At 38.5% G+C, this 13922-nt stretch overlaps 1 protein-coding gene across 1 annotated transcript in view; it reads left to right on the forward strand.

Annotated features, from left to right (window-relative positions):
• stab2 (stabilin 2) overlaps positions 1-13922 on the forward strand; it is a 253190-nt gene that overhangs the window by 143087 nt on the left and 96181 nt on the right. The window contains exons 37-41 of the mRNA XM_028817445.2: positions 3404-3499; positions 6227-6422; positions 7753-7848; positions 7984-8029; positions 9367-9440. Coding sequence (XP_028673278.2) covers positions 3404-3499; positions 6227-6422; positions 7753-7848; positions 7984-8029; positions 9367-9440 — 508 coding nt within the window. The remainder of the gene's footprint in view (positions 1-3403; positions 3500-6226; positions 6423-7752; positions 7849-7983; positions 8030-9366; positions 9441-13922) is intronic.

A 13922-nucleotide genomic window follows, 5' to 3' on the forward strand; every position in this document is an offset into this window, starting at 1 on the left:
AAGACGTTTCTGTATATTTTTAGATATCCCAACTACATTTAAAAGTATTTTAAAAATGAGTCTTAGTCATTTGAGATATCAGAAATGCAACTGAAGATATTTCAAAATAAGTTCCTCTAAAATTGAATATTTTTCAATTTGACTTATTGTCTATTTGAACATAATCTGAAATTAATTTGTGATGCCTCTAAATGAGCAGAAAGTTGTTTTTAGATAGCTTCATGTCCATTTTCAGATATCTACTGTGCATTACGAGATGTTTCAAGGTAAATGGAAATATATTTTTAGATGTCTTGGAAGGAAGGGGCAGTTATTTTGAGATATCTTAAAGTGTATATGAGATATTCTATTATCGATATATCCTAAAATGTACATGAACATGATTAAGAAATCTGGAAATGAGTTTCAGATATCTAGAAATGTAAATTACATTTTAATAATATCTGAAATTCATTTTGAAATTTCTCTCATGGTGGCGCAGTGGTAGCACTGCTGCCTCACAGTTAGGAGACGCGGGTTCGCTTCCCAGGTCCTCCCTGCATGGAGTTTACATGTTCTTCCCATGTCTGCGTGGGTTTCCTCCGGGTGCTCCGGTTTCCTCCCACAGTCCAAAGACATGCAGGTTAGACACTTTGGCAATCCTAAAGTGTGCTTGGGATGTGTGCATGTGTGTGTGTGCCCTGCGGTGGACTGGAGCCCTGGCCGGGGTTTGTTTCCTGCCTTGCGCCTTGTGTTGGCTGGGATTGGCTCCAGCAGACCCCCGTGACCCTGTAGTTAGGATATAGCAGGTTGAATAATGGATGGATGGATGAATTTCTCTCAATGTTACTTCAGCGTGCCGCAGATAACAAAAATTTTAATCTATTAAGGACAAGTAAGCATTTACAAAGTTACAACTGTACAATGTCATTTTCATAACTAATGTTCTAGTGTGCAATCTGACTCAGAATAGCTGAAAGTGTTTTAAACTGTGAATACAAATTCAAACTAGTTTGTCACTTGACCATATTTTTTATTCCATACCCTGTGTCAGAGTGTTTTCATCCAGGTACTACAAAATTTTTCACTCACATTTCAGATATACGCTTGTTTTGTTCATGGTTGATTCTACAAATTGACTTTGTGTGACTGGGCCCGCTGCTGTCAGGGACGTCTTCAGCCCTCACGACCCTGATTTGGATTCAGTATGTTCAAAAATATTATATTCTATAAGACAAGTGCTTTGTTACAACAGCAAGGCTTGTGTTTATAGGATTTTTCTGCCCACTCTGAGTGCTGCCAGTGTAATCTCTGTGATCGTCAGTTCTTCTGTTATTTTAGTTGCTAAGTTACATAGTTGCCAACAATCTTATATTTATGCAACTGTTTACAAAATGAGTACAATACTAAAAATTAATAACAAAGATGCAATACAAAACAAAGCTGCAATGCACTCAGCAAAAGCTGAGTCAATCCCCTTTATTGTTATGCAGCTAACATCTTACATAAGAACATCAGACATTTTACAAATGAGAGGAGACCGTTTAGTCCATCAAGTCTGTTTTTTTTTTAGCTAATAGCTAAGATGTCCCAATATCTCATCCAGATTCCTCTTAAAGGTTATCAAGGTTTCTGCTTCCACTCCATGTCTTGGTAGTTGTTCCAGAGTCCCACAGATCTTTGCGTAAAGAAGTGCTTCCTGGATTCAGTTTAAATTAACTTATTCTTCATTTCAATTGATGTCCTTGAGTACGTGATTCACCCTTAAGCAGAAAGAATGTCACTGGATCTGCTTTATCAGATCTGTATGGTACACTGCTGCACAACCTTTCAAATTTAACTCAATTAAACAATCACAGGTGGTGCAGTGGTAGTGCTGCTGCTTTGCAGTAAGGAGACTGTGGAAGATTGTGAGTTCACTTCCCGGTTCCTCCCTGTGTGGACAGCACTTTGAGTACTGAGAAAAGCGCTATATAAATGTAATGAATTATTATTATTAAATTACAAAAACAACAAAGCTGTACACCAAAATCACCAGTGTTAAATTACCATTTGAAATATATTGTGAGCAGGGGGACTGAATGCACCCCTAGAAGATCGGATGTTCCTAAAAAAAACCCCATCTTAAAAACACTGATAGACTCCCTTCACATTGCGCCCTTACTTGCTGGGCTTACTTGCAGCTGCTCTGTCGCGTGAAGTGTTTCTCTCGTGGCAGTACGTATACAGTACTTAAAAACCTGAACAGCACCTGTCCTTTTCTATTTTTTCTATTTCTTTTCTATCAGACAGTTGTGGCGAGCGCCCTCTTCTTCTATCAGACAGTTGTGGCGAGCGCCCTCTTCTATGCAGTGGTGTGCTGGGGAGGCAGCATTAAGAGGAAAGACGCCTCACGTCTGGACAAACTAGTGAGGAAGGCAAGCTCTATTGTTGGCATGGAGCTGGACAGTTTAACATCTGTGGCAGAGCGAAGGGCGCTCAGCAGGCTCCTATCAATTATGGAGAATCCACTGCATCCACTTAATAGTATCATCTCCAGACAGAAGAGCAGCTTCAGCGACAGACTGCTGTCACTGTCCTGCTCCACTGACAGATTGAGGAGATCGTTTCTCCCCCAAACTATGCGACTCTTTAATACCACCCGGGGGGGTAAACGTTAACATTCAACATTATACATAGTTATTGTCTGTTTTTCACCTGCATTATTATCATTCTTTAATTTAATATTATTTATTGTATCAGTATGCTGCTGCTGAAGAATGTGAATTTCCCATTGGGATTAATAAAGTATCTATCTATCTATCTATCTATCTATCTATCTATCTATCTATCTATCTATCTATCTATCTATCTATCTATCTATCTATCTATCTATCTATCTATCTATCTATCTATCTATCTATCTATCTATCTATCTATCTATCTATCTATCTATCTATCTATCTATCTATCTATCTTTTGGCTGATTGCTTTGTTTTCCCTCTCCTCCCCCAGACATCCTCTGCTCCTGTTCGGGGTCCCGCTCCCGTTGTGCTCCCCTATGATGTTTGACTATTCTTTTAATCAAGAACTAACTGCATACTGAGCTCGTTTTACTTTACTTTAAGTGTTTGAATAAAGTTCCAGTGTCTATAATCTCCTGTGTTTCTGTGCCATTCTGTGACCCAAGCGTGACAATATATATAGCAACACAGTTTGCATGTATACATGTTTGAGGTGTTCTTTAACACTACAGTAGAAGAGTTAATTTGTCAATGGTTATTTTGGTATATAATAAGGGATTACAGAATTGAGAGACAAAAGATGAAGACCTAATAATATGATATGCTAGAAGTATATTCAGGTCAAGTTGTTGTCTCAGAAAATGACTGCAAGTATTTTGGTCTGAATTTTGTTGCCTAATTCCAAGTTTTTGTCTAAACAGGTCGGAAAAAAAGTTCATTGTACATTTAGCCGGTATGTCTTGGGAAGAAGATTCCTCTATTTTGGTTGTAAACCAGTCTGTCGCAACACAGTCATAGTGAGTACACTTTTAGTGCTTTTGTTGGAGTATGGATGAAGATATAATAAGAACTCCTTGACATAACTTTCTTTTGGTCTGAAAACATGGCTGTACTATATACACATTATATCTGATTTCACCTCTTATCTTTCCCAGCAAGCCTTTATTCATCAAAGTAAAAAAAGTGGCACAGATATTTGACTTATTAAGATGTAACAGTTGGTAATATAAAATACTAGGGGGCTTCGCCCCCTGCTCGCTTTGTTTGCTAACCCTACTGCCTGCCTGCCAGCAATTTTGCATCTCTGCCACTCGTGTATGTGGATTTCACGTTCACCAAACAACAAAACTTTTAATTCTCACAGATAGGCCTCTTCATTGGGAAGAAACACTACTTTTCCCTGATGGCAACATGAATTAGATGATCTACAAGTCTCAGACTTAAAGCTTAAATCTGAACAATATATTTGATCTCTTTTCACTGTTCCATTATTTCACAGAGTAATAATTTCCGTTTGTTTGCGCTAATGCGAGCTTTGCTATCATTTTTTGAGACTTTCAAATTTTCGTACTTCCGTTATCCCTAACCTGTTCTGCATGTGTATCACGCCAATGTTTTTGAATTCTTTACGACATTCTACTTTGTCATCTACTCTTTGTCTTTTATTTCTGGCCCCGGCCGTGATTAAATCTCTTGACACAAAGTATTGTCTCGTGGGATGTGAAAGTGACTCTCTGACAAAGTCACGTTTCGTCTCTCTTCCCAAGATTTTTTTATTATAATAGGGAGATATTCCAAAGGAAAACAATGTATAATGCAGAGGAGCAGCACAGCTTGATCATAATGTTATAGGCAAATTCATTCTTTAGTGGAGAATCTTGGGAAAGAAGAAAACTGAAAGAAAAGGTAACGGATAAGGCCCAGGGGGATTGCGTCACCTGTAGTCTCACATGGTGTCTGTGACTGCCTTCTTTGAAGACAGAGGAAAGCTTTTTCCACGACAGTTCAAATTCCCCTACTGATACTGTCTGACAATGAGCAAGTCACTTCACCTGCCTGAGCACCAAACAAAAAATGTAACCAATTATATCTTTCAACTGTTTTAAGTCAACCAAATAAACAAATGTTAACAGAAATTAAAACTTAAACAGGAAGAGGCATCAAGTTCTTTGAACTCCATTTCTGGATCGCTCATGCCTTCTGTCTCTTTTGTCTTCACCACAATGGGTGGACGAGAGATGCCAGATGTTGCCGCATTGCCCAAATGATATTAATGCTCTGCAGAGTCTGTGCCCAAAGAGTAATAGTTTACTGTACTGTACATATATGCCCAAATAAGAATGGTGCCATATTGCACCCAAAACAGAATAATGTTATGTGATTATGCTACACTGATTCTCTTAACAGGGTATTGCATGAAACCCTTCATCAATTCCTAACAGGAAACTGTATTTGTTAGTCTCTTTGTGATGTCTTCACTTTCCAGCCAGAGCCATTACTTTTATATGTACATTTTGCAGCTCACCCTACAGTGTGTTAAGTACAGTGTATGGGCGCCTGACATGACTGTCACACAGGCAATGCTTACCATATAAATGAAAACATCATGTAGTTTGACTCTTTTGAGCTTAAACTGGTGCTACATTGAACATTCAAGTTAGAAATCACTGCAGAGCACCTGCCTGCACATCAGCCTTGCAGCAGGCACAACCCCAACATCCTCTGCAATGACATTAAACAAATATGTGTCATGATTTAGTCTGGAAATTGATGCTTTGCCTTTAAGAGGAGCCATATTGTGTACCGTTGTCATGGTCACAACCCTCATGTCTAGGGGTGGAGTCTCTGGGGTTGTGACCTTGGCTTAATCAGCAACAGGCATAAAAGGTCAGCCCTGGCCATGGACTTTATCTGATCTGCAGATCATTGTTGTTCTTTTTGATTTTTTGTGTATTTAATCTTCTATTCATGCCTGGTTTTCGACTCATTGCCTGTTCTTTTTTTGACTTCAATTTTGCTCCTCATCTGGGTTTCGGTCACTATGGTTTATTTTTATTTTCTTTTGTTTTACCTTTTGCCCGCTTTTCCCAGTTTACACAGAAATTCGTTATCCTCTTTTTCCTGCCAAGACAGTACAATCTGAAAGGCAACAGCATATGGTGAACAACAAAAATGAATGAATAAATAATTAAATGATTTAAAATAAATAAGCTACACTGGCTACAATCACCAACTCACAATGGAGGTGCAGGTTGAAGCTGGTTAAAGGTAAATTTAGGATTAAAAAGTGTCTCTAGACACAGAGAATAAAATACGCAATGAATATTTAAGCAAACAGTGTGGAAGATAGTCATACTTTGAAGGCTTTTAAATATTCTGAGTTAATGATGCTTTTGAATGATAAGTTAAATAATTAGGGCTTGATAGCTTGTGTTTAACTGAATAGTCTGTTCTCTCTTCAAAAGTTTTTTTATTCATTTAGCAATAAACACATCTATTCTGAAGCTAAACATAATAAACAAGACCCTTTGGCAAATTTATTTTTTGTTCAGAGAACCAAAGTATCTGAAACAGAATCCCAACGTTGATTTCTCAGCCTCGTCATCTTTCTGCATTAAACAGTTTATTCCAGTTGCAATATATAGATTCAACTGACTTGTCTTTAATAAACTAACTGTAACACTAACTCTCCAATTGGGCCAAAGCACACTATTTTTTTGTTTGTTTGTCTTTTTACTTCTCAGATTAAAACCTGTTGTGAAGGCTTCTTCGGATCCCAGTGTGAGCCTTGTCCTGGATCCACAGGAAAGCCCTGTTTCGGGAATGGCATTTGTCAGGATGGCCAGAATGGCACTGGGATATGCCAGTGTGATAAGGGTTTCAATGGGACAGCTTGTGAGACCTGTGTGGATGGGAAATATGGATCCCACTGTGATCAAGGTAAAGCATTTTCTATTTTCTGACTGTAGAATCCTAGCCACTTACATTTCTACTCATGTTGGGGGCTTAAACTAATTTCTGCATTCAGCCTCAGGACATTGGTTGAATAATTGTGTTAAGATGGAAGGAGTAAAAACAAACACCTCAAGAGAGAAAGTAGGGATGATGCTGTTAAGGAGCATGAAGTGAAATGATTAATGCTGAAATGTAAATCAAATAGACTTGGACAAGAAGAACTTAAGAAGATTGACATCTTCATCATACAGAAACAATAATTGTGCTGAACATAAGCATACTAATATAAGGTAAGAGCCCTGGGCTCATAATGGATTGCCCAGCATGCTTTAGCCATCACAATGAGTAGGTGAGAGGCAAAATAAGTAAGAAAATGGAAAAAAGGCTCTGAGACATAAACCCAAGGACTGCTATTACCTAATACTAGGAATGGTTCTAGTGTCACTATTGCGCTCCATAGCTAGAAATAGCTTTTTCTACAAAGGATTTTGGCTATTGTTACATCCTAACTACAGCTCAAGATAAAGTGAGCAATTATTCATTGTATTTAAAGTTCTTCTATTGGATTTCTTTCTTGATCTTCCTTTCAGACTGGGTTGTTTTTTCTTCCATTTAGAGCAGATCTTTAATCAGTTTTTATGTGTCATTAGACTTGTGTACAAGGGATAACATTATAGCCCAAGCCTGAGAACTATTCTAGGTTAAGCCCAAGCACTGCTTAAAGGGTCTCATCCACTATGTGGAACCCCTGATGTCATGCATCTAAAGCAACCTCTGGTGGCCCCAGGTTCTCCTGAATAGGATGAGCACCAGCATTTGAAGTGACAGGAAAAAACTCATGGGAGACGTTTGTTCGAAATGGACCACCCGGGGTCCATGAAGATCCTTCTGATTGCTCAAGTTACAATTTACTGGATTTTTGAACTTCTAACAGCTCCTTCAATGATCTCCATTGATACATACATACATTATTGCACTGCCTGTCTGTTCTTTTCACAGCACTTTGTCCATTGTGAAAAATCAAAACCATTTTTATAGAATTAGAGTGTGCTTTAAATTGGACAGATGCCTATAGTTTTTTGCTCCTTTGGAAAAATATTTAAAAAATATCCTATAATACAGAAAATCGATTTCATATGGATTTAGTTTTTAAAGCTAAAAGCCTATTTGTTTGTCTACCGGAGAGTAAATAATTGTCCTGAATTTGTATGATTTCTTTGTAAGATTTTAGTATTACAGGGGAAACCACAAATTAGGCTCTATGATACTTTACCTAATGCTAGTCATTTCTCTTTTGTGGTGCTGACCTTCCCAGATTGCTCCTGTGTCCACGGAATGTGCAAGGAAGGCCCAAGTGGTGATGGCTCCTGCGAATGTGATGTAGGATGGAGAGGTGTCAACTGCGACATCAGTGAGTACGCCTTGGTCAGGAGGCTATAGCAGTCTCTTATTCTGTAGTCTTATTTCTGCTGTATATGCTACAGTATACAGTATATTTTTAATACAAAAATCTTAATGTTCTTATTCACATTTTGTTTCCTTGCAGAGATTACTGAAGATTCATGCAATAATACCTGCCACACAAGTGCTAAGTATGAACGAGTTCATATAAACATTGTTAATGCTATGGTGTCTGTAACACCTACAGGACATGGAAGAGAAGATCCATAATTATTAAAATGATCATTCTAGCTTTAAGATTTCAAAAATCTTATTTATCCATTTTTAATTTCTCATATTCAGATAGGTGTATGTCATATTTTTCACATAAAGGGTACATCAGAAGGTGAATGAAGATTTTAAATTAAAAACCAGAAAGTTAATTTCAAATAATTTTCCTAAATAGTCTGGATGGGTAATTCTGAAGAACATTTCTGTAAGGTCACAGTGCTTAAATACTCTAGGGGGCTGATGTATTGTTGTTTGAGTTGTGTTGTTTTTGTCCACTCAGTGTCTGTGTGGAATTTGTATGTTCTCCCTGTGTCCACGTGGATTTTTCTCTCTCCTGCCAAAATGTGTGTGTTATGTGAATTTGAATCTTTATATTTCCCTCTTATACAAGTGACTTTGGTTGTGTATTCAGCTTCCTGCCTTGTACCTAATTCTACTAGAACAGGCTCCAGCCCCTTACAACCTTGAACTAGAGTATGCAGATTCAATAAGGATGGGATGGATGTAGACTACCCTTTCATTGGGTTGTTACCTTATAACTATGACATTTCTTAGGATATTAAGAAAAGGAGGAATTTTATGTTACAAAAATTGCCATTTGGCAGAAAACATTTATGACAGAGATCATATTCAATGTTCTTTACTCCATTCAAATTTTGTTTGGGTGCACAGTGAATAATAGATTGGCACATGAATCTTCCAAAAAATACCTTTTCTTTACATATTCAATAATTCATTTTTAAGACAAAGAGAGCAGAAAGATTTGGGGCAGCCGTAGACAAATCTCAATAATGAAAAAATAATAACACAGAAAGCATCTTTCCTGACACAAGTTTACTAATAGATTGCCTGCAGATGATGGTGGAGTTGGTGGAGAGGAAGCGGAAGTAATGTCATGACTCGGCTCGCTGTCAATCATTGAATCTGAAAATGAAGAAAGAAAAGGCAACAGCGCCAACCCTTGGTCAGGGGTAGAAATACAGTCAAATCAGTCCTTAAGTTGTTTCCCAATCACACGTGTGTGACACCATCCAACCATTACATAACTGTTTTAAATCTAGTTCAAGGTTGTTCTTGCTGGGGGCCACCTGAACAACATCAAATTCAAGGTAGGAAAAAGCCCTGAACAGTACACCAAACTACAGGGCCAATTCAGAGTATCCAGTTAGTGTCCACCATTAGATCACTCTAACTGTTGAGCTGCACTGCCCTGTTTCAAAAATGACCAATAATAATCCTTAACCTTTCTTAATTGCAGTTGTCTCACCAGTGATGGTACATCTTACTGTAAGTGTGCTGCCGGATTTCAGGGGAATGGTACCTACTGTACAGGCAAGTTTATTTTAAATCATCAAAGCCTGTGACTCTTCTTTACTGTCTCTTTTTTCTTGTCAATAGTTATGAGGTGTGACTCTCCTAACAAAAATTGAGGTCTAGTGACAGATAAAGCCAGATTAATAAATTAAATGTTGTGGTGTGCAGTTATATCAGTGCAGCTCTACATAAATAATGCATGCTGGTCACTTTCAGGGACATTCAATTGTAATCTCACCTCCTGTTCTTGCTCACTGCACATGTTTACAGGTCGATGGATAGTTTCCAAGGGGATGCCTCTTTTCACATCTTCAAAATCATTTGTTCATCAACTTTTCCATCCTTCCCAAAGTTCTTCTTCTTTGAAGTCTCCTCACCTCCTTCAAACTTTTTTTCTCAAGTAGCACTACCCCACAACACTTTAAATTCCCATCAAGGGATAACTGATCACATAGGAAGAGGGCAGACTGGAACACAGGGCATCATAGTGAGCCAGCAGCAGGATTTTATTCTACAAGCATCTTGAAATGTATCTACATTCCTGACACCTAAACTAAAACAGGCAGCCTCTATAATCTTAAATGACTTCGTGCCAAAGGTAAAATTGACCTTCTCTCGTTGTCATATTGTTTCTAAAATTATCTTTAATTTTGAATCCATTAAATACACTTGTAACACTTTGATTATCAGACTGTAAAAATGCATCTATTAATTGCTCACTGTTATGTTACAAGACCTTAGCAAAGACTTCTTTTGGCCTGAAACACATTAACAATGCATCAATAAAGTCTGTGCAGTCGGGCATATTATATGAATATAGAATGTTGATGTTCTGGTAAAATTACATGTAAATATGAAGAACACACAGGTCTTATACTGAAGTATGCAAAATCAAGAGAACTATGTCTCACTAAAGCCACATCTGGCTATTCCAAAGTGAAATTATTTCAGCAGACCACACGGCAGAGAAACAAAAATCACTTGATTAATGCTTTCATGTTATTTTAGAAGAATTAAGTGGATAGGACCATCAAACTTTGTTGGGTTGAATGGCCTGTTCTCACCTCGATTGGTCTATTGTTCTAATGTTTTTTGCAAGTGTTTTTATTCTTCTTCAGAAACTACAGGGGGATAAAATTAATGAGCCACAGCATGAAGTTATGAGAAAGAGTAGTGGAAGCTAGGTTAAGAAGTGAGGTGATGATTAGTGAGCAGCAGTATGGTTTCATGCCAAGAAAGAGCACCACAGATTCGATGTTTGCTCTGAGGGTGTTGATGGAGAAGTATAGAGAAGGCCAGAAGGAGTTGCATTGCGTCTGGACAAAGCATATGACAGGGTGCCTCGAGAGGAGTTGTGGTATTGTAAGAGGAAGTCGGGAGTGGTGGAGAAGTATGTAAGAGTTGTACAGGATATGTACAAGGGAAGTGTGACCATGATGAGGTCTGCAGTAGGAGTGACAGATGCATTCAAGTTGGAGGTGGGATTACATCAGGGATCGGCTCTGAGCCCTTTCTTATTTGCAATGGTGATGGACAGGTTGACAGACGAGATTAGACAGGAGTTTCCGTGGACTATGATGTTTGCTGATGACATTGTGATCTGTAGCAATAGTAGGGAGCCCTGGAGAAGTGAAGATATGTGCTAGAGATGAGAGGAATGAAGGTCAGTAGGAACAAGACAGAAATCATGTGTGTAAATGAGAGGGAGGTCAGTGAAATGGTGAGGATGCAAGGAGTAGAGTTGGTGAAGGTGAATGAGTTTAAATGCTTGGATCAACAGTACAGAGTAATGGGGATTGTGGAAGAGAGGTGAAAAAGAGAGTGCAGGGAGGGTGGATTGGGTGGAGAAGAGTGTGAGGAGTAATTTGTGACAGACGGGCATCAGCAAGAGTGAAAGGGAAGATCTACTGTACAGTAGTGAGACCAGCTATGTTTTATGGGTTGGAGATGGTGGCACTGACTAGAAAGCAGGAGACAGAGCTGAAGGTAGCAGAGTTAAAGGTGCTAAGATTTGCACTGTGTGTGACAAGGATGGATAGGATTAGAAATGAGTACATTAGAGGGTCAGCTCAAGTTGGATGGTTGGAAGACAAAGTTAGAGAGGCAAGATTCCGTTGGTTTGGACATGTGCCAAGGAGAGATACTGAGTATATTGGGAGAAGGATGTTAAGGATAGAGCTGCCAGGCAAGAGAAAAAGAGGAAGGCCTAAAATGAGGTTTATAGATGTGGTGAGAGAGAACATGCAGGTGGTGGGTGTGACAGAGCAAGATGTAGAGGGCAGGAAGATAAGGAACAAGATGATTCACTGTGGCCACCCCTAATGGGAGCAGCCGGAAGAAGAAGAAGTTTTCTGCCATAGGACATGTCTTTCAATCTCCAGTTGCTCCATTGTATTCTGTCTTCTGCTCTTTGTTTCACTTCTTGGTATGATTTACCATCTTTCAGATAATAGAACCTTGACCTTCTCCTTGATTTCTTTCCTTCCGGTTTTCTCTCTAATGCTATTTACAGGAGTCTCCCTCCATATAGTGCATGTCACCTATAGTTCCCTTTCCATCTTCTCACCTCTTCCAATGTGTCTCTCTCTCTTCTCCAGTCCTTTCCTGTAGATTTACATTTATATGTATTTGCTTAGCATATGCTTTTATTCAAAGTGACTTACATCAGTCGTGGGACTGTCTGAGAACAAGTGTTTCTGGACAAGGGTACAAAATTCATTTCCACAGACGAAAAGCTCAAAACAATATAAAATAGGTTACAATTCTCAGATTTGCAAAACCTAACTGCTATCAGACAGGAATTCACCAAATCAAGAGATTCTTTGCATGCTTCTCGAACAAAGTGAGGGAGTCAGAGTTACTAATGGAGGTGGGCAGCTCATTCCACAAGCCAGCAGCTACACATGAAAAGATCCTAGAATGAAATTTGATACCATCACCAGGCACCATTGATTAGGAGACCTGAGAGATTGGCAAAAGTGGCAGATGCTTTATTCACCCAACTGATCGTTTCCATCCTTCTCCATACCAACAGTTCAAATGCTTCCAATCTATTTATATCCCCTTTCCTCATTGTCCAAATCACCATACAATGCAACACTCCTGATTACTGTTTTTATTGTTCTCTTTCAGTGTTCTCTCCATTCTATTTTTAGAATTTTTTGTTTTGCATTGCAGGCTGCTTTTCCCATTATTATGAGTGTTTTTATATCTTTCTCACTTCTTCCTTTCTACTGACATCATTTTTCCCAAATATTTGATGCTGACTACTTCTTGTAAGATGTGTTCTCCAGTTTTTATTATTGCCACTTTCATTCTTTTTTCCTTTGTTTGCATGTCACTTTTATTTTGTATTAGTGAGACCAAAAGAATCTTTTGTTATATACCAGTAAAAGAGTAATAGATTTGTTTTTGCAGTACCTTAACGAAAGCTTTACCAATACCTCTACATACTATAGTTCCTTTCAGGGGAAGGGCAATTGGTAAGCAACAATTGGGCATTGCTATTAAAAAGGGCCATCCAAGAAAAAGTCAGTAAAAATAAACTTTGTGGTATTTAGTTGCCATGCTTACATATCCAAATACCCACCACAGGATGACATTCTAGTACAGCTGTTCTCAACCTGTGGGTCGCGACCCCATCGGAGATCGAATAACAATTTGCCAGGGGTCGCCTAAGACCATTGGAAATATGGGTTTTGTCTATTCTAATGTGTAAAACTTGTTATTGTACGAATATTTTCCATTGGTAGCTACTAGTTTTTTGATATAATTGTCATTCGAGGATAGATGTTGCAGACAATTGAATCAGAATAATTTCAAACGTTTTAATTGTCGTAACTTTATTATTTTTAACTGTTTACATTACTGTACATCAAACAGCGCGAACCAACCCATGACAATGGATCATGTAGAGAAGAACGTTAAGAAAAGAAAATATAGTGACGATTTTTTACAATATGGTTTTACTTCAAATAGTTACAGCAGGAATTGAGAAACCGCAATGCGTTATTTGTAATGAAGTTCTATCAGCCGAATCTATGAAGCCGAACAAACTGAAACGTCATTTTGATAGCAAGCATCTGAGCTTTGCCGGCAAGGATACCCAGTATTTTAGAAGCAAAGCTGATGGAGTCAAGAAAGCCACAGACTTGACACTGGCGGCAAGTACCACCAACAAAACGTAGCAGCCGTTGAAGCTTCATATTTGGTGGCTCTCAGAATCACCAGAGCTATGAAACCTCACACCATTGCTGAAGATTTACTGTTGCCAGTGGCCAAAGACATTATTCGAGTTATGATTGGAGCCGAATTTGTTACGAAATTGAGTGCAATTTCCTTATCTAACGACATTGTCCGCAGAAGAATAGATGACATGTCTGCTGATATTATTGATCAGGTAATCCAGGAAATGAAATCTGCTCCACTTCCAATATTTAGCATCCAGCTTGATGAATCTACAGACGTTGCAAACTGTTCACAATTACTGGTTTACTTGAG

This window comes from Erpetoichthys calabaricus, chromosome 1 (genome assembly GCF_900747795.2).
Source record: "Erpetoichthys calabaricus chromosome 1, fErpCal1.3, whole genome shotgun sequence".
NCBI lineage: Eukaryota > Metazoa > Chordata > Cladistia > Polypteriformes > Polypteridae > Erpetoichthys > Erpetoichthys calabaricus.